Source organism: Hemibagrus wyckioides, linkage group LG28 (assembly GCF_019097595.1).
Source record: "Hemibagrus wyckioides isolate EC202008001 linkage group LG28, SWU_Hwy_1.0, whole genome shotgun sequence".
Classification (NCBI taxonomy): Eukaryota; Metazoa; Chordata; class Actinopteri; order Siluriformes; family Bagridae; genus Hemibagrus; species Hemibagrus wyckioides.
In genome coordinates this window covers 17,780,536-17,804,795 of record NC_080737.1, presented here as the reverse complement: position 1 = coordinate 17,804,795, position 24,260 = coordinate 17,780,536, and the positions used below count along the sequence as shown (strand labels likewise).

Here is a 24,260-nt window from a genome sequence, read left to right as displayed (position 1 = left end):
ACACATCTTCAGGTTCCTTCCACCTGCACTGCTTATTCTGTGAATTGAATGAACACCTGAGTGATACCTGCACGAAGATGGGGAATATGAGAACTTTGGGTGCCACTTTGACGTAGGCTCCGTAGTTGGCGTGAGATCGGACGATGGTGCAGTTCTGGTAGTTGGCGAAGTTGGAGCTGGGCTGGTAGCTGGTGGCAGCTGACTTGGATTTGTTGCCTGACCGGCGCAGGAAGTTGGTTCTGGGCGTGGCATGGGGCTGGGGCGTGTTGGGAGTTCCCGGTGAGTACATAAATCCAGCTGGAACGGAAGAACATCAGGGTAACGTCATGCTTATGACACTTTATGGTACTGATATGACCATCTACTGGACGTCTTATTTGTATATTTAGCTATTATATGAAAGAGACTGATTATATAAATATATATATATATATATATATATATATATATATATATATATATATATATATATATAAATAACATGACTTACCCAGAGAGCTAGCATTGTCTCCATACACTTGGGTCAGGATCTGTGAGATCAGACATGCGACAGCTCGTTAGTCATGATTCAACAGAGAAATCTAATCAGTGATTAGAATTTAGGTTTGGAAATGTGAACGTCAGATCATATGTCGTGTCCAGATGGTTTCTCAGGTCAAACCCGGAATAAGACCCGGAGCTCCTCGGTACATCGCTACACTCCGGTCCACAAGCTCACTGTACGAATCCATATAACATGATAGACTGAAGACTCTCCGGCTTCCAGTTCAGCACTAATCATCATTCATCTACACACCTTCTTTAAACACCTTCAATAGCCATGAAGGTGACCAGTGCCTTTGTCCTTCAACAAGCAAATCCTCAGCGTCCTTCATTTTAAAACACAAGTTTTATGTATTTATGTATTGTCTTATATTATAACTTAAAATATGTTTTCATTTCATGTAATATTACTATTTTATTCTAAAAAAACATTATCAATTTATTCTCGAAAAATATTACATCTTAATTCTCTCAATATTGTATTTTTTTAATCAGAATTTTTCAACTTCTTTTCTAAAAAATAAGATTTTCCTCTCATATTACAACTGTTTTCACAAAATATTACAACTTTATTCTCTAGACATTAAAATATTTATTTTATAATTTAATTCTTAAAAAATATATTTCTCTCATAATATTCCAACTTTATTTTCAAAATATTTCAACTTTATTCTCCAAAAATGTGATTATTTTCTCTTAATTTTATTCTTAAAAAATATTTTTCTCTCAAAATATTAAAACGTTATTCTCTAAATATTCTAACTTTATTCTCTAAACATTTTGTTTTCTCAGAATTTTATTCTTAAAAAAGATATTTCTCTCATACTAGTACCATTTTGTTCTTCTTATATTTTATTCTTAAAAAATATTTTTCTCTCATAATATTAAAACTTTATTCACAAAATATTAGAACTTTATTCTCCAAACATTTGAATATTTATTTTATATTTTTATTCTTAAAAAAATATTTTTCTCTCATAATATTAAAACTTTATTCACAAAATATTAGAACTTTATTCTCTAAACATTTGAATATTTATTTTATATTTTAATTTAAAAATAAAATGTCTCTCATAATATTAAAGTTTGATTCTCTAAAAAAAAAAAAAGCTTAATAAATTATTATTTTAAAAATAAATAATGTATTTTTATTTTTATTTTTTAAAACATTAACACCCTAAAACCCTGCTGTTTTGACATCTCCACCAACAGCCATCTCTTCATACGTGAATGTTTCTGTAGCAGAGACATAAAAAAGCCGAGCGATCCCAAACTCCGGCATGACGTGCCACTGATTCCCAAAAACTCCACACACACGGACAACAAACTGGGGTCAAAGTTTGGAGAATTTTGGAGAACCACTTGAATCTAAAACCTTCTCTTTAGTGGGCAGATTTTTGTCTTTACTGCTGACGAATTCTTTCAGCGTCTCTTGTGGCTTTCCCAAACAGATTCGGATTGTGGTTCGTTTTATTGTTCGTTTTTTGTTCCCAATACAACTGCACATTCCTCTAGCTTATGATTCAGAAGCGGAATTATTCGATGTCATGAGAACATCGGGCACAGGATATCAGATTTCCTTCAACAATACAGCGAGGGATCCGGTCAGGCATCTGAAATCAATAACGCTTAGCTAGGTCCTTTTTAAATGCGGGCGTGTCTCGTGTACATTCATCCGTGTCATTTCAATATTTCTCTCAACAAACAGCTAGCGTTATGAGACCCTCGGGATAGATGGGAAGGAAGTGGAAAAGAAGAATGAAGAAGGAGAAGAAGAAGACACTACGCCTCACTACAGCCATGTTTTTCCATAATCGATCATTTCTGCATTTTTTTTCCCCGCATGCTCGGTTCTATCATCTGCTTTGCATTTTAAAACATTTTGAAAGTTTTAAGTTAATGTTTCGTATCGTAGTATTATAAATTACAATATTGTGCTTTTATTTCATGTGATATTAAACTTTATTCTTAAAACCTCACAACTTAGACTCACAATAAATATTTCACCTTCATTTTCTAAATATTGTTTTTTTTTCTCAGAATGTTTCAAATTTATTCTCTAAACACTTTTTTCATAATTTTATTCATAATAAATAAGACTTTTCTCTCATAATAATACAACTTCATTCTCAAAATATTACAACATACATTTTTAATGTTTTTTCTGAATTTTACCCTTAAAAAACATAATATATATACAACTTTATTCTCTAAAAATTGAATATTTTTTTCTGACTTTTATTCTTTAAAAATAAAACTTTTCTCTCATAACAACTTTATTCTCTAAATATTACAACTTTATTTTCTAAAAAATTGAATATTTCTTTAGAATTTTATTCTTAAAAGATACTCTCATAATATAACTAATTTGTTCTCAAAATATTACAACTTTATTCTCAAAAAATGTGAATATTTTTTAAAAATTTTATTCTTCAAACACCTTTAGATAGAAAAAAAATTCTATCATAATATTACAATTTCTGGTATCAATAACGCTTAGCTAGGTCATTTTTAAATGTGGGCGTGTCTCGTGTACGTTCATCCGTGTCATTTCAATATTGCTCTCGACAAACAGCTAGCGTTATGAGACCCTCATTGAGTGCTCAGTTTAGATGGAACGGAAACCTTTTTAATTAATTATAAACAAATGACCAAACAACTAACCAAATAAATAAATAAAATAATTTTTTAATTTATTTATTTATTTGGTTAGTTGTTTGGTCATTTGTTTATACATGCATTTGTATACAATTTGTTGTTTTTATTTATTCAATCTTTAATTTGCTGTTTTATTTGTTTGTTTTTATTCATTGGTAAATTTGTTTTTTGTTTATTTACTTGTAATTAATTTGTTTGGTTGTGCTTTTATTCACTATGGTTATTTATATATTTTTGGGGTTTATTCATGTGATGTTTTGTTTAATCCGTCTGTTCTGGGATTTGAACTCATAACCTTCTGGATAATAATGCACCATCATTACCAGTAAAGGCTTTTCCTTATGGAAACTTCTAGAAAAGCTGTATAAATAATATGTATAGAATTCTCTGAACCTGTCCTCCTGGGTTGATGGGCGAGAGGATGATGTAATTGTCTCCGTTGGAGGCTTTGACTCGTGTCCCTCTTAGAGTCGGAGTGTGTGTCCTGGCGCTGGCTTTACCCTCCTCTCTCCTGTCACCCCACGGCACCCCGGTGCCCCCGATCCCGCCGGCCCTCGCCCCCTCAGAGCTGTTGAGCAGTATCCGGTGGCGGAGGTGTGCGGGAAGCGGGGGTACAGGCGGAGTTTTCTCCGCACGCTTCGTTCTGGGCGGAGACACAGGAGACTCGTAGTTGGAGCTCTTGTAGGATTGATGGATCAACCCCTCGAAGCTGGACTTCACAGAAGGTCCTGAACGCCACACCACCACCGTGATCTCACGGGCACTGCTTCTGCACAGAGATAAACCTTTGATTCTTCAATCTGATTCATTTTCTTAGATGTTTCTAGAAAGGTTTGTATGCATGCACTGGTTTCCATAGTGATAGCGACTTGTGTGACGGATGCTTATCTAACAAATACATGCTACATTAGAAATAATCAGAATTTTTCAGACGGTGAAGTGGAAGGAGTCTCCAGTGTCAGTTATTCTGTAACAGTCAGATGTTTACAGCTGTGATTTATAATGTTTAGAGTAAGTTTAATAATAACTTTTTATCATTTTTTTTCACAGACATTCCACAATGGAAAATGTAACTATAAATGGATAAAAAAAAACTATACATTTTCATTTTTTATATAAATATTTTGGAATCAGAAAAAATTAAACATTTAAAGTAATATTAGTTCTCAAAATAGACCTGCACATCCAAGTTTTTTCATATGCTAATGAGACCGGAGGAGCGCAGAAAGTCTTTAACGGTCATGTGACCCGAATACACAGATCAACCATAACATTATGACCACCTGCCTAATATTGTGTTGGTCCCCCTTTTGCTGCCAAAACAGCCCTTTGACCCGTCAAGGCGTGATGGACTCCACTAGATCCCTGAAGGTGTGCTGTGGTATCTGGTACCAAGCAGAACCTTTAAGTCCTCTAAGTTGCGAGGTGGGGCCTCTATGGATCGGACTTGTTTGTCCAGAACATCCCACAGATGCTGGATTGGATTGAGATCACAAGTCAACACCTCAAAATGGTTGTTGTGGTCATCAAACCATTCCTGAACCATTTCTGCTTTATGGCACGGTGCATTATCCTGCTGAAAGAGGCCACAGCCATCAGGGAATAGCGTTTCCATGAAAGGGTGTACATGGTCTGGAACAATGCTTAGGTAGGTGGTACATGTCAAAGTAACATCCACATGTATGGCAGGACCCAAGGTTTCCCAGCAGAACATTGCCCAAAGCAGGACACTGTCTCCGCCGGCTCGCCTTCTTCCCACAGTGCATCCTGGTGCCATGTGTTCCCCAGGTAAGAGACGCACACGCACCCGGCCATCCATGTGATGTTAAAGAAAATGTGATTAATCAGACCAGGCCACCTTCTTCCATTGGGTCCAGTACTGATGCTAGCACTGTTGTTAGCACTTTTGGCAGTGCACAGGGGTCAGCATGTGCGCCCTGACTGGTCTGTGGCTATGCGGCCCCATACACAACAAACTGAGATGCACTGCATTGAATTAGCATATCATTATTTTTCAATGGGAGAACATATATTACATTGCGGTTATGAGAAAATAATCACTTCAGGCTGCTTCACTCCTTCCTGTACTGGTGTTTTATTCTTTACACATCCAGTGTCTGCTTTTAATTTCATTTCTCACGGTTATTTGTCTCCGAAGCAGACGTGTCTCGGAGAAAAATAAGAGAAGAAAGCCAGAACACAGAAGTGACTCATCGGGTTTGATGTTGATTTAACACGGCTCCTGTGTTCGCCCCGATCCACTGCTGAACCTTCTGCTTCTATCTGAGCTCTGGATCCTGAAGCATGACTGACAGCTGAACTAATCTCGCCTGAGCGTCCCAATAAAGAACAGGTGAAAAGATAAATGCTTCTGTACGCTGACGTCAGCAGGACCGCGGGGATGAAGAAGATAAACCGCTCTATCATGCAGTGATATTACACACTGCTTTCCTTCCGCAGCAATGAATCTTCATCGCAGGCAAACAGAGGAGTACGATATTAAACACACACAATTTGTGGAGCATCCTCAACATCGCAACAGCAGCATTTCCCATCAATCCACACGAACGGTACGACTCAAATACACGCTTTTACACAGGTCTGGATTGGGAAGGTCTAATTTTTTTTTAAAGATTTCAATTAAAAATTTAATATTTAATTTTAATCTTCTGGAATTCTTTTTTTAATATTTAGGTTCTGATTTTTTTGTTAAAAATGTTTAAAAGTTTTTTATTTAGAATGTTACCTAGATTCAATTACATTTATTTCTTTTTTTGTTTATTTATTTAGCTGTTATTGTATAGCAATTTAGTTTTCTTTTGTTTTTTTAATTTATTTAATTATTATTTTTTTACTGGGATATGATAGGAGTAATTCAGATTTTTTTTTTTTCTAAAACCTGTAATTTCAAATTTAATTCAGCTTAGGTTCCATTGTATTTAATTGTTAATTAATTTAGTTAGCTGTTATTATCTAACATATAATAACATTTAATAAATAAATAATAATACATTTTATTCGAGTTTTATTTAATTTTGCTTTTATATTATTTTTAGTCCAATTTAATTTTTATGCTATTGTAACTATTTATTTTATTTGTATTCAATTTTTTTTTCAAATTAACTTTTCTTCTTAATTTTTAAATATAATATATTTTGTTTTTGTATAACTTTTTATTTTATTTTATTCTATTATTAATAATTATATTATATTTCATTTTATTTTCATTCTTTTTTCAACTACTGTTGTTCTATTTTATTTTATTTTTATTTTTTAACTATTTCTATTTTATTCTATTTTATTTTCTAACTATTTTATTCTATTTTATTTTTATTCTATTTTATTCTATTTTATTTATTTTCATTCTATTTTATTCTATTCTATTTTATATTGTTTTCATTCCATTTTTAACTCTTGTAATTTTGTTTTGTTTTTTTAATTCTATTTGTAATCTATTTTCATTCTATTTTTAACTATTTATATTAATTTTATTTCATTTTCGTTCTATTTTTATCTATTTTTATTCTAATTTATTTTATTTTATTTTCATTCTATTTTTAACTATTTTATTCTGTTTTATTTTATTTTCATTCTATTTTAACTATTTCTATTCTAATTTATTTTATTTTATTTTCATTCTATTTTTGAACTATTTATATTTATTTTATTTTATTTTAACTTCATTCTATTTTATAACTTTTTTTTCATTCTATTTTTAACTATTCTTAACTAATCTAATTTTGTTATTCCATTATAAAAAGGAAATATTAATATGTAGTTAATAAGGACACCTTAAGCGTGTAATAAACTGCAGTGTGAAAATTCTCGGAGTGAAAAAGGTTGGAATAATCTGCACAGATAAATTCAGTGGATGTGACAGAAGGATGCGAGCTGCTCTACCTGATGGCATGGGCGAGATCCGCACACTTCCACTGCTCCACAGACTGACCATTCAACTGCAGCACAGTGTCCAGCTGCCTGAGACCAGCCAGATCTGCAGGACCACCTGAACACACACACACACACACACACAGTAAAAACAAACAGTTCTTGAGATATCGATCCATAAAGCTGCCACTTGTGCCCACACACCCAGACACAGAGTGAACTTTCCTCATCTTGTTCTCTCTCACACACACACACTCACACACACACACACACACAGAATAAGACTCGCATACACTATAGTTTTACCCACACACTTTCTCCAAACCTCTGTATTACACACACAGGCTCCAAGACTGCATAAATGGGCTTGACAGAGTGTGTGTGTGTGTGTGTGTGTGTGTGTGTGTGTGTGTAGCGAGGGCTCCTTGCCTGGATCGACAGCTTGTACGCGTACAGGTGAGTCGGAGCAGATGGTGAACCCATAGCCGTCCTTTCCTCGAAGAATGGTCACCTAGACCAAACACACACACACACACGCACACACACACACACACACACGTTATGAATATGTAGTACTGCCATCTCTTGGATATCAGAGGTTTTGACATCTCAGTACCCTTCTAACAAATAACAGTGAGATATAACACAATTAAAACACACACATGCACACACACACACACACATCACCAAGAAGTATCACAAAAAACCTTATACACACATTACACGGAGCCGCAAGCTCCAGCTTCTGTTGCATAAGCCATAATCATATTCCTCCCACACACACACACACACACACACACACACAGAAGAAAGTAATATAAAGAATTTCAAGGCTTCTTCATTTGTTTGTTTCATCACATTCCTATAAATTCTATAAAGTCTTATTAGAGAAGGAGAATAAAATCAGATCTGTGTCCAAAATGTGGAACTTTTCACATCTGCTCCGTTTCAGAGAAAATAAATAAATAAATAAATAAATAAATAAATAAATAAATAAATAAATAAATAAATAAATAAAATAATTATTTAGAAATAAATAGTAAAATAAATGAAAAATAAATAAATAAAATATTTATAAATAAATGAATGCATAAGTAATCAAACTATACAAAATAAAATAAATGGAAATAAATAAAATATTTATTTAATAATCTAATAATTAAATAAATTAATAATTTATTTAATAATTTATTTAATAAACAAATAAATAAATATATGAAATAAAATAAATAAAAATAAATAATCTTTTTAATAAATAAATAAATAAAAGAAGACAAGTCCCAGAGATTCAAACATGAATAAGTTTAAAGCTATATTCAGCATCTGAAAAAAAGGAACAAAAACAAGGTCAGTATTTACTCCTGAAAAGTTCCTTGTGTGGAGACCTGATTCAGAATCCACAATGAACTACATTACCCATCAGCCCCTGCACAACACATGACCATGTCACACATGCTAATCACTCACACCTGCTCTGAGTCACCTCTTAATTAGCATCCCTGTGTTGCACTGTCTGTTTGCCAAGCTCTTGCTGATAGTGTTGTGTGTGTGTGTGTGTGTGTGTGTGTGTGCGTGCTTCTCCCTCTGTTGGAGAACCTTACACAGAATTTTACTGGTTGAAGATGAAATCTGAGCTGTTTTTTAGATGAACAAGCACTCGGAGCATCTAAAAGAGCAGAAATGGGTTTGATATCAACATTTACCTTGAACATTTGTGTGGAGAAAAATGAAGCGCTTTTGTTTTGATAGAACTTTTTTATGAATACATCACCCCTAGTAGTTTAGGGGAAAACAGAATTCCTTCTGAAACACGACAAATTCCTGAGTCCTGAGTGTCTACTTTCATATGAGCTTCATATTAACCACCACTGTGGAGTGAGACATGATAAAGACGCTCAATCATCAACATGGACACAACAAAAACAGGAGGAAATTCTTTTTTTTTTTTTTGGTTTCAGTTCACAAACTCTGATCTAGACATCTGTAATCGTACAAACCTTCAGCAATTGAGCAAAAATGAGAAATGTAATGGTGTGTGTGTGTGTGTGTGTGTGTAACCATGCTGTGTCAATAAATAAATAAATAAATACACACACACACACAAAGGGAGTCAGGAAACTCGCATGGAAATCTGATGAGGAAATGCACACACACACACACACACACACACACAGATATATTCAAATAATGTCATGATGAGTGCCAAAACTAACAGTGTGCCTCAATACAAGTGAATCATTTCCAGCTGATCTGCTGAGCTGGGACATTGTTTTAAAACACTGGACAAAAGCGAGCTGTTATGCAAGAATTAAAAAAAAAAAAAAGGAGTTCGTGCTCTGAAACCGTAATATTAACTGATTTTATGCTGGATTCTGATTGTTCAGGAGGTATTGATCTTTTGTTTTACAGAAATAAAAGTGTGGAGGAAGAGGAATAAAACACTTATGATTTCAAGACAAGCAAATAGACACATGATGAAGCAACAGATGATGTGTGTGTGTGTGTGTGTGTGTGTGTTTTTCTCAGCATGACGCTACAATTAGAGATTAATCAACCCCTAAGACAATCCGCCGCTCCGTGTCTGACAGATCGACTCAGAAGACGAGAGACAAAGGATGGAAGGAGAAAAAAAGAGGAATAAATGAAAAAGGGATGTATACGGTTCAAGAAAAGGTTAGAAAAATGTCAGGAGGACAACAGAGAAATAAGCAGAGAGAAAGTAAAGAAAGGAGGGAGAGAAAAGAAGAGGGCAGTGAATTATGGGAAAAGATCCCAAAGGAGAGGGGAGGAGGAGGGAGAGGGGGGGGGGACAGAGGGAGGGAGAGAAAGAGAGAGGGGGAGAGAGAGAGATGGTCTCTGGTGATGAACAGTAAGTAGACAGAGGGACTTAAGGATCAGACATAAACCTTTCTCTCTCTCACACACACTCACACACTCACACACACACACACACTCACACACTCACACACACACACTCACACACACACACACACACTCACACACACACACACACCACAGCTGCTACTTGAACTCTTGTCTTCATTAATGTCATCAATTCATGTAAAGTTCAAGTTCCTTTCCTCCATTTGACACACAGCAATATGACACAAACCACTGAGGTGTGCTTTTTATCCGTTTATAGTTACATGTTGTTGTGTCACGTGTACCAGACTCTATTAATACATTCATTAACATACTGTATACTGCTGACAGTTCTAAATGAATCAAACACCTTCTGACCAATCAGAATGGAGTATTCCACGCCACAGTGATGTGAGAGCACAGAGTCACTGAGTCACGGTTGTTCAACCTAAAAAACACTGCACTGTGTTTCCTATGATGAGGCAAATCCCAGTGAGCTTTACGCTTCACTGAGTGGGTACACACACACACACACACACACAGACACACACATACATACATGCACACACACATACACGCACACACACACACACACAAACAGAGCCAGGTTCACTCATGCCTGATGCTCAAATTAAGGCCAGTGGAGATGTGAGTCATGGAGAACATGGAGTCTTCCTCAAACACACACACACACACACACACGCTCTGAGTGTGAAGTAAAGAAGCGTTTATAAGCGTGTTACAGAGCACCGGATAAATCCTACAGTAACTCAGTGTGGGTGTACAGATCAATAAATCCATTACAGGAAAGTGTGTGTGTGTGTGTGTGTGTGTGTGTGTTTAAGTGGATGGATCTGTATTTCCCATTTTGCATCTGCATAAACAATTCAGGTTTAAAAAAAACTCATTTTCCTTCTCTCTCTCTCTCTCTCTCTCTCACTCTCTCTCTCTCTGCCCATCTTTCTCTCTTTCAGTCTCTATCTATCTATCTATCTATCTATCTATCTATCTATCTATCTATCTATCTATCTATCTATCTATTCTTCTCTTTCAGTCTCTATCTATCTATCTATCTATCTATCTATCTATCTATCTATCTATCTATCTATCTCTCTTTCAGTCTCTATCTCTAACTTTTTCTCCTTAATGCTCTCTCTCTCCTCTCCTCTCTCTCCTCTCCTCTCTCTCTCTCCTCTCTCTCTCTGTCTGTCACACTGCCTGCCTGTCTGTCTGTCTGCCTGCCTGCCTGTCACACTGCCTGTCTGCCTGCAATTTTCTCTACCTGTCTGTCTGATTAGCCAAATAGTTTATTTAGTTTGAATAGTTTAAATAGTTTAGTTAATTTGAGTCTGAGTGCATTTCTATCTGTCTACCAATCTGTCTGTATGACTATTTGTGTCACTTTCTGTCTGTTGGCTTATCTCTCTCCCTCTCTCTCTCCCTCTCTCTCTCCCTCTCTCTCTCTCTCAGCTTCTCTCTTGCGCTCTTTCTCTCTCTATTTCAAATTGTCTCTCTCTCTCAATCGGTCTCTTGTTCTCTCTCTCTCTCTCTCTCTCTCTCTGTCTATGCACTGACCTGAGGTAGTGGGCAGTCGATGCAGACTGGACACAGCCCGTGGATGGTGTGCAGCATCACTCACACAGCGTCGGCCCTCAGCAGCGTGTGATGAGTGTTTTAGAGAGAAGGATGTAGAGAGAGAGACCGGCGTTCTGATCGGCAGCTCCAGCTACACTGCGCTTGGCCAAAGTGCTCATGCACTCGAGCCAGATTTGGGAAAAGAATAGCAGGAAGTAGCCCCTGCACCACACACACACACACACACACACACACACACACACACACACATACACACACACACACACACACACACCCCTCCGGCCTGCCCTCAAGCTCTATCCAGACAACACAACCCACCTTGTTAGTCAAACGAAGCTTCCTGAGCTACTCTGTTATCTAATATTTTGCAAAAGTTTACTTTTCTTGGTATTTGAACATAAAACTCTTTAACTAGTGACTTTAAGCAGCTGAAATGAAACATTTCCCACTGTGTCCTTCTTTTTCTGATCACAAACACTGAGTGGAGATACTGTAACGATGCTGATAGGAATTACAGACGTATTTAAAGATCGTGCATATATGCTGAATGCGCATGAACGGCTCCGCCTCCCGAGTCTCTGGGGGCGTGTCAGTAAGAAACCAACAACCCTCAGCATCTGTAGCTGGCGTAGTTGTTTACTCATCTTTTTTTTTGTAGTTAATCAAGAGAAGGTTCATCTCCACCACAAGCTTTCACTCCAAGTGACTTAAACGCACCTGATGTTGTAATTACGACTTCCCAGTTCGCAGTAAATCCATTTCCTGAGATCTCATTTAGATCATGCAGCTGATTAAAAAATTCATGAAAGTAAGTCTTAAAGAGAACGTGACAATACGTACATTTCTGCTTCATATTGGGGATTAGAACCAAAAATAAGAGCAAAAAACAATATTTTTTTTTCTTTATTAAGCAAAAACACCATGCAGAGATTATTAAACTCTCGAATAGCTCATAAATCTGTACTTACTGATGTGCATTATTTTGTTAGATGAAAGTTAAATATTGTTTTCAGATTAAACCCAGAGACACCCAGGGAATAGACCGAGCTAATAAACTCATATTCGTTTAAAATAAATATATGAATAATCTGTTTGCACGAAAACCACCTTCATTATGAATGTGGGCGGAGAGAACTCTACAGCAAAAATGCTGGACAGTGGAGAGTGATTTAGCAGAAGTGAGCAGAATGAAGCTATTACATTTCAGTTTTAACCCTTTATCCGTCTTTATTTCCTCCGAATCCGTATTTCTAAAAATACAGTATATGACCAAAAGTTTTGGGACGTCTGCCTTTACATGCACATGAATGTAATATGGAGTTGTCCCGCCCTTTGCAGCTATAACAGCTTCAACTCTTCTGGGAAGGCTTTCCACAAGGTTTAGGAGTGTGTTTATGGGAATTTTTGACCATTCCTTTAGAAGCACATTTGTGAGGTCAGGCACTGATGTTGGATGAGAAGGTCTGGCTCTCAGTCTCCACTCTAATTCATCCCAATGGTGTTGTATCAGGTTGAGGTCAGGACTATGTGAAGTTCCTCCACACCAAACTCACTCATCCATGTCTTTATGGACCTTGCTTTGGTCACTGGTGTGCAGTCATGTTGGAACAGGAAGGGGTCATCCTCAAACTGTTCCCACAAAGAGCATGAAATTGTCCAAAATGTCTTGGTATGAAGCTGAAGCATTAAGAGTTCCTTTCACTGGAAATAAGGGGCCGAGCCCAACCCCTGAAAAACAACACCTGAATTTAATGATGTGAAGGGGTGTCCCAAAACTTTTGGCAATACAGTGTATCAGGCAACGTGACTGACTCAGACATGGAGACATTTCCTCCCTTGTTAAACTGTATACGATCTAAACATCTCTCACATAAAGACAAGCTTTATATTCCGTCAATTATCGTCTTAATTCTCCAGAAATGTACGTCTTCATTCACGTCTGCATTCTTCGCTTGCAGCCGCGTCCGTGACAATAAAAATGGCGCTATTATTCGCACTGAGGATTCAGAATTTCTAGCATTTTAGTGCAGAAATATTCCAGCAATGTTCCAGGACTGATCTCTCATCAAATAACTTCTCTTTTAACTCTGGCAGAAGATTACACAGTGCCACATTTCTGTCATCTCTCTCTTCCTGTCTGTCCTTCTATTCTCCTCTCTTCATACTTGCTGTGTGCAGAAGCTCAGAAGCCTACACACACACACACACACACACACACACACACACACAATCTCTCTCTATTTCTCTCTCTCTCTGTCTGTCTCTCTATCTATCTATCTATCTATCTATCTATCTATCTATCTATCTATCTATCTATCTATCTATCTATCTATCTATCTATCTATCTATCTATCTATCTATCTATCTATCTGTCTCTCTCTCCCTCTCTTTCTCTCTGTTTCTTCTCTTCTTTCTCTTTTCTTCTCTCTCTTTTCTTCTCTCTATATCTCTTTTTTTCTCTCTCTCTCTTTTCTCTCTCTGTCTCTCTCTCCCTTTCCCCTCTCTCTTTCTTTCTCCCTCTCTCTCTCTCTTTCTCTCTGTCTCTCTCTCTTTTCTCTCTCTCTGTCTGTCTCTCTCTCTTTTCTCTCTCTCTGTCTGTCTCTCTCTCTCCCTCTCTCTCTCTCTTCTCTCTCTCTCTCTCTCTCTCTCTCTCTCTCTCTCTTTTCTCTCTCTCTCTCCTCTTTCTGTCTGTCTGTCTCTCTCTCTTTTCTCTCTCTCTCTCTCTCTCTCTCTCTCTCTCTCTCTCTGCTTGTCAGCCAGACACACGACTCAAGGAAAAGTCGACTTCAAACACAGAGAGTGTCCTGGAAGGCGTGGGTCCTACAGATCTGATTTGTTTCTCTCACACACATTAAAAACAAGCAACAGCGCTGTGATGTCAGTGTCGCAGGGGAAAAAACGCAGAACTGACTTTCCACAGAAGCAGAGATACATATATACAGAGAGTCTGCAATATTTATAGACGTCTGCCTAGCAGCATTTACTCAGCCGCAAGATCACGGGAAGAGCTACGCGCCTGCTAACATGCGTCTCAGTAAGCCCATCGACATCCCGCCGAATCCGTCACGCCGTCGTCACGAGACGTTCGCACTGTAAGCGTCTGAACTACAAAGCATTTAGTTTTTTACACTAAAAACCTCACGCACTGAACCAGAATCCATGCAACATTTAAAGCAGAGCATGTTTTTCTTCCTCATGCATCTTTCATATTCTACATAGATATTCTTTATTTATGAACAAAATGTGTAATAATAATATTTGAGGAAGAAGGCCAGTGGAGATAGGAGTCATGGAGAACCTTACCGATAACGGCAAGGTTTTTGAACGTTCTGCGTTTCCTGTGGTTTATGCCACGGTTCTTTCTCGATTCTGATTGGTTAAAAATACAGTAATGTTAAAGGAAGGAGTCTCCAGTGTCAGTGGTTAAATTTTCCACAGAGGTTTTTAACCTAATTATTTTTAGTTTAAAAAATATATATAAAGAAAGGGTGGTTCTAACTGGTCATGCTGCTTCTAACTGGTCAGATTGGTTCCATCCAGACAGGCTTGTTCTAAATAGTCAGACTGGTTCCAGTTGGTCAGACTGGTCCTAATTTGTTATGCTGGTTCTAGCTGATCAAACTGGTCATGCTGCTTCTAACTGATCAGATTAGTTCTTTCCAGACAGGCTTGTTTTCAATGGTCAGACTGGTTCTAGCTGGTCAGACTGCTCCTAATTTGTCATGCTGGTTCTAGCTGATATAGCTATAAAGCTGAGTAGCTGCTTTAAAGTAAGCGATAACACGAATTGGAACATTAAAAGTGAAATAATTCAAAGTGCGCTATAATCTGAACATAAACGCGACATTCATTCAGCATCATTGATTATTTCCCTCTACCAGCACACCCTGATGTATATTCTTTCTGATTTTTTAGCATTAAACCATTAAAGCATTAGCGTCCAATAAAATCACCAAAATCCTGTTTTTTCCTGCTTCTAAAAACCCATCGAGTGGCATCGGGGACTGGCACTAACTCTATTCAAGAGCTTTTTTTCTTCCTTTTTTATTGTCTATTCATAAAGATGGAGAGAAAAACGAGGGAGGAGGGTGGCCTTTAACGAGCCCCGGCATGAAAGAAGAGCCCTGAAGCTCTCAAAAGCCGGGCAGAAGGAGGGATCGGACACAGCCTTGAGCTCGCCTTTCTTTAGTCGGGTGATCCACAGACCCTTGTTTTTTGTGGAGCAGAGACCCGGTGAAAAGAAGCGAGTCTATAAAGCTGACCTGAATAGAAGAGCAAATCAAAGCAGAGACAAGTTCCACTTCACTAAAACCATGCGAGCTGCCACCGAGACGCATTACAGGCTGACGCATTACAGCCAGACTGACGTTAAGATAGAAAAAGGGGCTTGAACACGGTACGAATCCAGAATTTACCGCGTTAAGCACACAGCTGCGTTCGCTTCAATTATTTATGGAGGTTTAAAAAGACGAGCTCGTAAGTGACAGAAATCATTAGGCATGTAGCTCGCTAAGTAGCTCTGTCAAAGTGCTTTGTGTTAGCATTTTAAATCCGATTATCCTGCTGAAAAAAATGTGTTTTTATCTTGTCAGGTTGATCGATGGTTTTAGAGAGATTTCAGACACTTATAGACTGGTTCTAACTGGTCATGCTGGTTCTAGCTGGTCAGACTGGGTTTAATTGGTCAGACTGGGTTTAATTGGTCAGGCTGGGTTTAATTGGTCAGACAGGTTCTAAGGGGTCTGACTGGTTCTAACTGGTCATGCTGGTTCTACCTAGTCAGATTGGTTCTATCCAGGCAGGCTTGTTCTCAATGGTCACACTGATTCTAGCTGGTCAGACTGAGTATAATTGGTCAGACAGGTACTAGCTGATCAAACTGGTTTTATCCAGGCAGGCCTATTCTCACTGGTCAGACTGGTTCTAGCTGGTCAGAATTGTTCTAATTGGTCGTTCTGATTCTAGCTGGTCAGACTGGGTTTAATTGTTCACACAGGTTCTAACAGGTCATGGTGGTTCTAACTAGTTAGATTGGTTTGATTCATGCAGGCGTGTTCTCATTGGTCAGACTGGTTCTAATTGGTCATACTGGTTCTAGCTGATCAAACTGGTTTCATCGAGACAGGCTTGTTCTCACTGGTCAGGCTGGTTCTAACAGGTCATGCCGGTTCTAATCAGGCAGGCTGGTTCTAACTGGTCATGCTGGTTGTAACCGATTGCTTTGGAACACTTTTTTACAGGTTGGTTGTAACAAGTCAAGCAAGGTTTAGCTGGTCAGGATGGTTCTAAATGGTCAGAAAGGTTCTAATTGTTCATTCTGGTTCTAGCTGATCATGCTGATTATAACTGGTCCAGCTGGTTGTAACCGATTGCTTTGAAAAAACTGTTTTGTTTTTTTTACCAACTCTTGGTTTTAGCTGGTCAGGATGGTTCTAACTGTTCAGACTGGTTATAGCTGGTCATGCTGGTTCTAACCAGACAGGCTGGTTTTAACTGGTCATGCTGGTTCTCACAGATGGATTCATAACTGTTTTTACAGACTGGTTAGAACTGTTCAGGAAACTGGTCGTGCTTGTTCTAACTGACCAGACTGGTTCTCTCTGGTCAGACTGGTACCCACTGGTCAGACCAGCTCTAACTGGTGAGACTTCTTTCAGCTGAATACATTTGATAGTTCTAGCAGTGTTTTGTTCACCTCAGACTGGTTCTCCTTGGTGACTGTAGGTCAAGATTATCAAATAAAAAAACAACTCTAAAATGCTGCCACTTTGATGACATCACAATAAAGCTAGCTTTTGATAAGCAGAGCTCCCTCAATGCTAGGATAACCACAGGAAAAAGCTAATTAGAAGGCTTCTTTCAGACATCAAGACAGATCTTAATGTCATGTGTTAACATAATCTCTAACAATTTCCATCACAGGGTATGTTTAGCGTTTACGACTAGCTACAGATTACTGTAGTTGCCTCAGGCTAAATTATGGCCATGTACAGTGTCTTGTCACATCTAGAAGAGCGTGTGAGCTGAAATGAACATCGTCATGTGGCCGCTGTTATTAAAATGTCATAACATACACTGGTACAGATTTATACAGCGACTGCTTCAAATATTTCCCACTTCCGCTAGCACAAAACAAATCTAGAGTCAGTCTGGAGTCGTGTTGAACCTCCTTCCAGTACAGGCAGTAGCTGAATTTAAACAAACCGAACAGCAGCTTCACAACATTGAGAAGAACGATAAGAAGAACAATGAGAAGAACTGACTAGTTATAACTGGTCATGCTGATTCTAGCTGATCAGACTGGTTCTAACTAGTCGTGCTGGCTTTAACCAAATGCTTCAGAAAGCTTTTTTACAGACTGGTCAAAACTAGTCAAACAAGTTTTAGCTGGTCAGAATGGTTCTAACTGATCAAACTGGTTCTATCCAGGCAGATTGCTTCTAAGTGGTCATGCTGGTTCTAACCGATTGCTTCACAAAACGTTTTTAACAGAATAGTTATAACTAGTCTAGTTTTAGCTGGTCAGACTGGTTCTAACTGGTCATGCTGGTTCTAAATGGTCATGCTGATTCTAACTGATCAAACTGGTTCTATACAGGCAGACTTGATCTCACTGGTCAGACTGGTTCTAACTGGTCATGCTGGTTCTAACTGGTTATGCAGATTTTTACCAATTGCTTCAGAAATCATTTTTTATTATAGGCTCGTTTTAATTGGTCAAGCAAATTTTAGCTGTTTAGGGTGGTTCTAGCTGGTCATGCTTGTTCTAACTGGTCAGACTGGTACTCGCTGGTCAGACCGGCTCTAACTGGTCATGTGGTACATTAAAGGGAATGAAGTACTGAGGTCCCAGTGATAGCAGCCAAAAAAATATAGAACTGAGAAAACTATAATTCTAAACTATATAAAACTGTTAAAATATAACAGAAGTACAAGATTGAAGCAGAAACCCCATCAGCTTGACCACCACGCTGTAAGACATGACATATGATCCCTTATCTCATTTCAAGACTTGAAACGATGCTTTATAATCTCTGTGAGCATAAGCAACACATGCATCAGCATCAGCCTAATGATCTAACGAGCTCTTCCTCAATTAAAACCTTCTGCTGTAATCATGATTGTTACTATGATCTGCATCTCGTATTGAAAAATACTGCCAAAAGTAAAGTGGAAAATCCAGGAGACATGATAGACGAAACTGACCTTTCTTTAGGTTTGAAGGTGAAAATTCAAACTCTAACCACATTAACACTCAATAACCGTCTTCTGATCTGATGTGAACTGTTTAGTTTTGTACTTCCCCCCGTTTATGCTGACACTGCGCTATCATAAATGATGCAGCATTAATATTTCAAAACGTGCACAAGCCATGCTCCGAAGCTGAGGCAGCCATCCAGCCCCGCTGGTCTAGCAGAGCCGATCTCATCCAGAACGTTCCACGTCGAGTTAGTGTGTGGTGGTTGAATGGAAACAAAACCAGTGGGGTTTCTTTGCCACAATCACTCACTCCAGCACTGAGTGGAGCTAAGAGCTTTAAGTAGGAAGTGAAGTGGAACGGAGGAGAGGGAGAGCGAGTCGAGGGAGACCCTCAGCTCCTGACTCATGATCTGAACTTCCCTCATCAGTCTGGACCGCTCGTCCGAGGGCAGAATGAAGGACGAAGAGATTAAAAAGACCGCGTGAAACTTTGACAACAAAGTAAGCTTCCGAGGCTCATTCTGTTTTTCTCCCTCACACACACTCCTTGCAAATGAACTCCACAAAAGTTCATGTTAGCATGCTGTGGCGTTGGAGCGAGCGAGTGAAAAAGCCCATTCATACACAAATTGGAGTTCGTTAATTGCTAAATGAAATCAGCTGTAATCCTGGGAAAGGCCTGAACTGAGACAAAGCGAGTCCAAGCGTCACTTTTAACCAGCGACGTTCGCTTCATCAGGCTGCTTACATAACACCGCTCCATATCTCTGCAATAAACCTCCAGTATTTGGTCCAAACTGATATATTTAACCATGATACCTAACATATTATTATTCTTTTACTGTTTCTAGGGAAATGATGTCATCACCGCTAACTCCTCGTACTCGTACAGGTAGCGTTACGTAACAGGAAGTGGACTCAGGTGATCAATATTACACATACACTCTGAATAGAAGGCACTTGCACAAGTAACCACTTTTGCTAGAGTATTAGCACGCTAGTAGTCGGGGGAGGGGTGCAATTTCGTTCTACAGTGGAACCTCGGCGTTCGAATTGAATTTGTTCTGGAGGCGAGTTCTAAAGGCGGTTAAATTTGTACTGCGAGGCGAATTTTCCCATAAGAAATAATGTAAATGCAGATAATCTGTTCCAGCCGCCCATAAATATGAGCAATATTCCCAATACGAAGCGTATGGAAACTGTACAGCTGCTTACAAAGAACTGACCCAGGGCCAAGCATTCCATGTCAAGGGTCCTCACAGGAAGTCGTGCCACCAAGCTTGGGCTAAAAATAGAACACATCACCCACGCCACCGATCTGTCAACAAAATGCCCGAAAAATCACCTAGCTTTTGAACACATGGTATCGTGGGTTGATTCTTTCCAAACAGCTTTCGCTGACTGAAAAAAAAATCAGAAAATTCGTAAATTCGCTTCGCTCAGCTTTCCACTGACGCTAACACGTTTTGAACGGCTCCCGGACGTACACGCAACTTAGCCGGCGTTCGGTTCGGTACGTTCGTATGCCGTTGCAAATTTCAATTCTTAAGGCGAAAATTCATAAAGGAGGGCATTTGTATGCTGAGGTTCCTCTGTACTTGAAATGGTTGAGTAATGTGATTGGTTCTTGTCATATCACTTCCTGTTTGGAGTTTGGTGATGGTTAGGAAAGGGTTTCTGTGGTTATTGAGACATGAAACCAGATTTTCTGGAGAAAACTGGAGCTCTGGTGTTCTGTCAGATCATCGCATAAAGAAAAAAAGAAAGAAAGAAAAGCATGTCTTGTGTTGCTGAAAAATCTTTGTGATGAAGACGTTCATGCAGAGTGACATGTCATGCATTAATAAAAAGTGATGGTCTTTAATAAAATAAGAAGCAGTTGAAATCATTTTGCAAACCCAGTTGTGCAGAAGGGAAATGTGAAAGCAAACCTGTGATTATGATCAGCCCCGCCCCCCAACCGAGCCCCGAGTGCTGACCAGTGTGAAATCAGACCTCAACTTACCGGTCATTTTTTCTCATTTGTTTTCTTCTCATGATAGATAGTAGACCTAGCTAAGCTCTTAGTGTAGGTATTGTATTGTTTCATTGTGAAGTGATACGCTTTCACGCTACGCTCCCGTCAGGCGAGGTGTGTGTAGCGGATTTTCACACTTTCGCACCTAAAGAAGTGTGAAAATGAAATGCGCTTTTTAAAAAAAATAAAATAAAAATAAAAACTTGCTAGTGCAGACACCAAAAAAAATAAAAACCGCGGATACGGGAATGATATGTGTGCTCAGGTGCATTATATAAAAGATTTGTGAGATAGACAGAAAGAAACCAAGGCCACATCAAGACAGAAACACAAATAAAAACAAAATAATTAAAATAATTTTTTTTAAAAAGTGTCAGCTTACCGTTAGGCATTGCATTATCTCCGGGTTGGTGGTGTCGGGAGCAGCGGCATGGTTCGCTTGAGCAGCCTCTGAGGGGATAAAGACAAAAGAGTCACGGGCTGAGACTGTACCCTTGGAGAACATCTCTGCATCTGTGCTTTCTTCTTCTTCTTCTTCTCCGTCTTCTTCTTCTTCTTCCTCTTCTCCACTGAGACACACATGCAAAGTAGAAAAACACAAGTTTTGTCCACTAAGCTCTTAGTAGCTTCGAGTCTCTGAGTCTTTCTGTCTGAGCGTAGACAGAGGGAATTCCGTGCAGGAAGCAGCGCGGAGAGAAGGAACTCCACTCCTCTTTTCTCTCTCAGTCCATTATCTCCGAGTTTTGCGCGCTCCTGGGCTGTTGCTGTGGAGACAGCGGCTCGGCCCGGCCGCAATGTCCTTTTAAGCGTTCCTCATAAAGGGCCGCATTCAGCCTGGGACACAATGCAGCGAGACTCCCTCACACTCCCTACCTCTCTCTCTCTCTCTCACTCTCACTCACACACTCCCTCTCTAGCTCTCACACTCATTATCTCTCTCTCTCTCTCTCTCTCTCTCTCAGACACTTTCTTTCCCTCGCTATCTCCAGCACTCTCTCTTTTTCCTTTGTGGCTCGTTTGATCCTGAAACTCTCAAAGACTTTCTTGATTCATTTCATGATTTATGAATTTGTTTCCTAATCATCATCCTAGCAGAAGATCACGCCCCTGAGCAATTTCTCATTTCATTAACTCCCCCGAAAGATGGACGCCAGTCCCGTTTCGGCGATCTGGCGTGACGAGGTTCTGTCTCTATTAGCGCTGTAACGCGGTGTCGATGATGTAGCTGGGACAACCGATGGGAACTTGAAAATTCCACTTTAATCAAAAGTGGAGGGGAAATAAAGAGACTCCCCGCAGCCTCAGGAGGTGACCTGTGTGGCCGCCATTGTAGAGCCAGGCATAAATCACCTCGATTTAACCGCGAGACACAGAGCAACTGGCAACAGAGCATTACGAGCCATGCTAACTCCTGCCAAGGAACACCCCTTAGAAAAGAGAGAGAGAGAGAGAGAGAGAAGGAGGAGGAAAGAAAGAGTTGAGAAAAGTTGGAGCTGGTCCTCTAAGCGCATGCGAACAGGCCATAAAGCATTGAAGAGAGCAGGAGGAGTGGACAGAGTCGCTCTCAGCGGTCACTTCCACTCACTTCACACTGTGACTCTGTTGTTCTGCTTTTCACAGCAAAACAAACAAAGCCGTGATGGAGAGCCTCGGAGGAAGAACAGAAAGGAGACAAGGAACAAAAACAAAACAAAGCCAGTTTATCATCTGAAGTTGTTTCTGTTCTTAATCAATCAGGAATGCATTATTTATTTATTTATTTATTTATTTATTTATTTGTGATTTTTGTAGAAAAAAAACGCTCGATTTTGCGAATTTGCGGTCCGGTTTGTGGAGGGTTTAGTCTTGTTTTGTTTTTTTTATTTACATTTAGTCCTTTTCAGAAATGCATAGAAGGGGTTTTTTTGGTGATTGTTGAAACACTCAATTCTGCTTCTCTTTTTTTTAATTAATTTATTTATTTATTTATTTATTTATTTATTTATTTATTATTATTATTATTATTATTATTATTATTATTATTATAAATTTGCGATTTAATTTGTGGAATTTTTTTTTATATTTTGCTTGAATTGGTGAAATCACAAGCGTGAGATTCTCATACGAAACTCCTCCCACTGAGACACATATGTACTGTAATAACGTTCTATGACAGCTCTACACACGTGAAAGGAAGAGAGCTTCACGTGTTTTTTACGATGTTTTTTTGCCACGTTTACGAGAAATCACATATGATTATCATACACGTGATCACGTGAGTAATCTGTAGATTCATCACACATGATCAGCACGTTAAAGACATGGAAAGCAGATGACACCCTGTGATTATCTCACAGAAAAATTAAATACTCACGTCCTAGATTAACACGTGGTAATAAATAACTTCATATGTAAAAGAATTTAATAAGAAATAAATAAATGAACTGAAAATGAATTCACTGAATAAGATGTTGAGATAAAAATTATAAAAAAAAATATTTTTAAAAAATTACGATAACAAAAATGTATTATATGTAAATAATAATAATAATAATAATAATAATAATAATAATAATAGTAAAACACTCAGATTTACACATCTGAGTTTTAGGAAATTTAATATTTTTTATGGATTTTAATTGAATGTTAATTGCTTTTCTTTAATGAATTTTAATTTAGTTTTAATATTTAAAACATGTCACTTTTTTAAAGCAGTCACTTCCTGTAAAATCACGGCCGTGACTATCTATTAAAAATGATGAGATCCAGATCTCTGTAAGTTATGGAAGGTCTGGAGTCTTTTTTACAAATATATTCTTATGAATTTATACATTTTTATAGATAACTTGGCGGGGGGGGGGATTTGAGATGAATATATTAAAAAAGATCATGTGCACTTCTTTTTTTTTTACTATTTCTTAAATATTTACCTGAAAAAAATATTGTTCGTTTTGCATCAGTTTGTTCAATAAAAACTAGATGTAGTGTAAAATATACAAACATAATAAACACCTCGGAATGATCATTTAAATGGAAAAACTTTGACCATTTTTAATAAGGAATTCTGAGCAATAAATAAATAATAAAAAAAATAATAATAAAAATTTTAAATAGTCATAATAATTTCATACTATCTTTAACATGATCAATAATTATTAATTAATGCTCATATTAAAGATAATTAAAGATTAATTAATAACTAGTAATAATTAGTAATCATATTATTTAATTATTATTATTATTATTAAGGAGAGTTTTATACTCTTACGTGTCCTCCTTTCATCATAAGTCGTGTTAAAGTTCACGTTCGATTCAGAAATAAAAAAAAAATAAAAGCAGAATTTTAGGAATTCTATGGGGGAAAATGGAAAGAGAACAAACACTGAGGTTAAAAATGAGTTCTTGATGTCGCACACATTCAGGATTGAGGTGTATGAAGCGTGCTTCTGAGATGAGGACCTGACCCAAATGGGGGGGGGGTCATGATTACGGTTCTGGATAAAAAAAATAAAAAAGG

General features: G+C 38.0%; 1 protein-coding gene across 1 annotated transcript in view; it reads right to left on the bottom strand.

The window, feature by feature from the left end:
* rgs3a (regulator of G protein signaling 3a) overlaps positions 1-21,508 on the bottom strand; it is a 128,939-nt gene extending 107,431 nt beyond the window's left edge. The window contains exons 1-6 of the mRNA XM_058383207.1: positions 21,147-21,508; positions 7,519-7,600; positions 7,102-7,207; positions 3,595-3,970; positions 491-530; positions 68-297 (exon numbers count right to left, since the gene is read on the bottom strand). Of these exons, the coding sequence (XP_058239190.1) occupies positions 68-297; positions 491-530; positions 3,595-3,970; positions 7,102-7,207; positions 7,519-7,600; positions 21,147-21,269 (957 nt within the window). The 5' untranslated portion in view covers positions 21,270-21,508. The remainder of the gene's footprint in view (positions 1-67; positions 298-490; positions 531-3,594; positions 3,971-7,101; positions 7,208-7,518; positions 7,601-21,146) is intronic.
* Between the last annotated feature and the right edge of the window lie 2,752 nt (positions 21,509-24,260).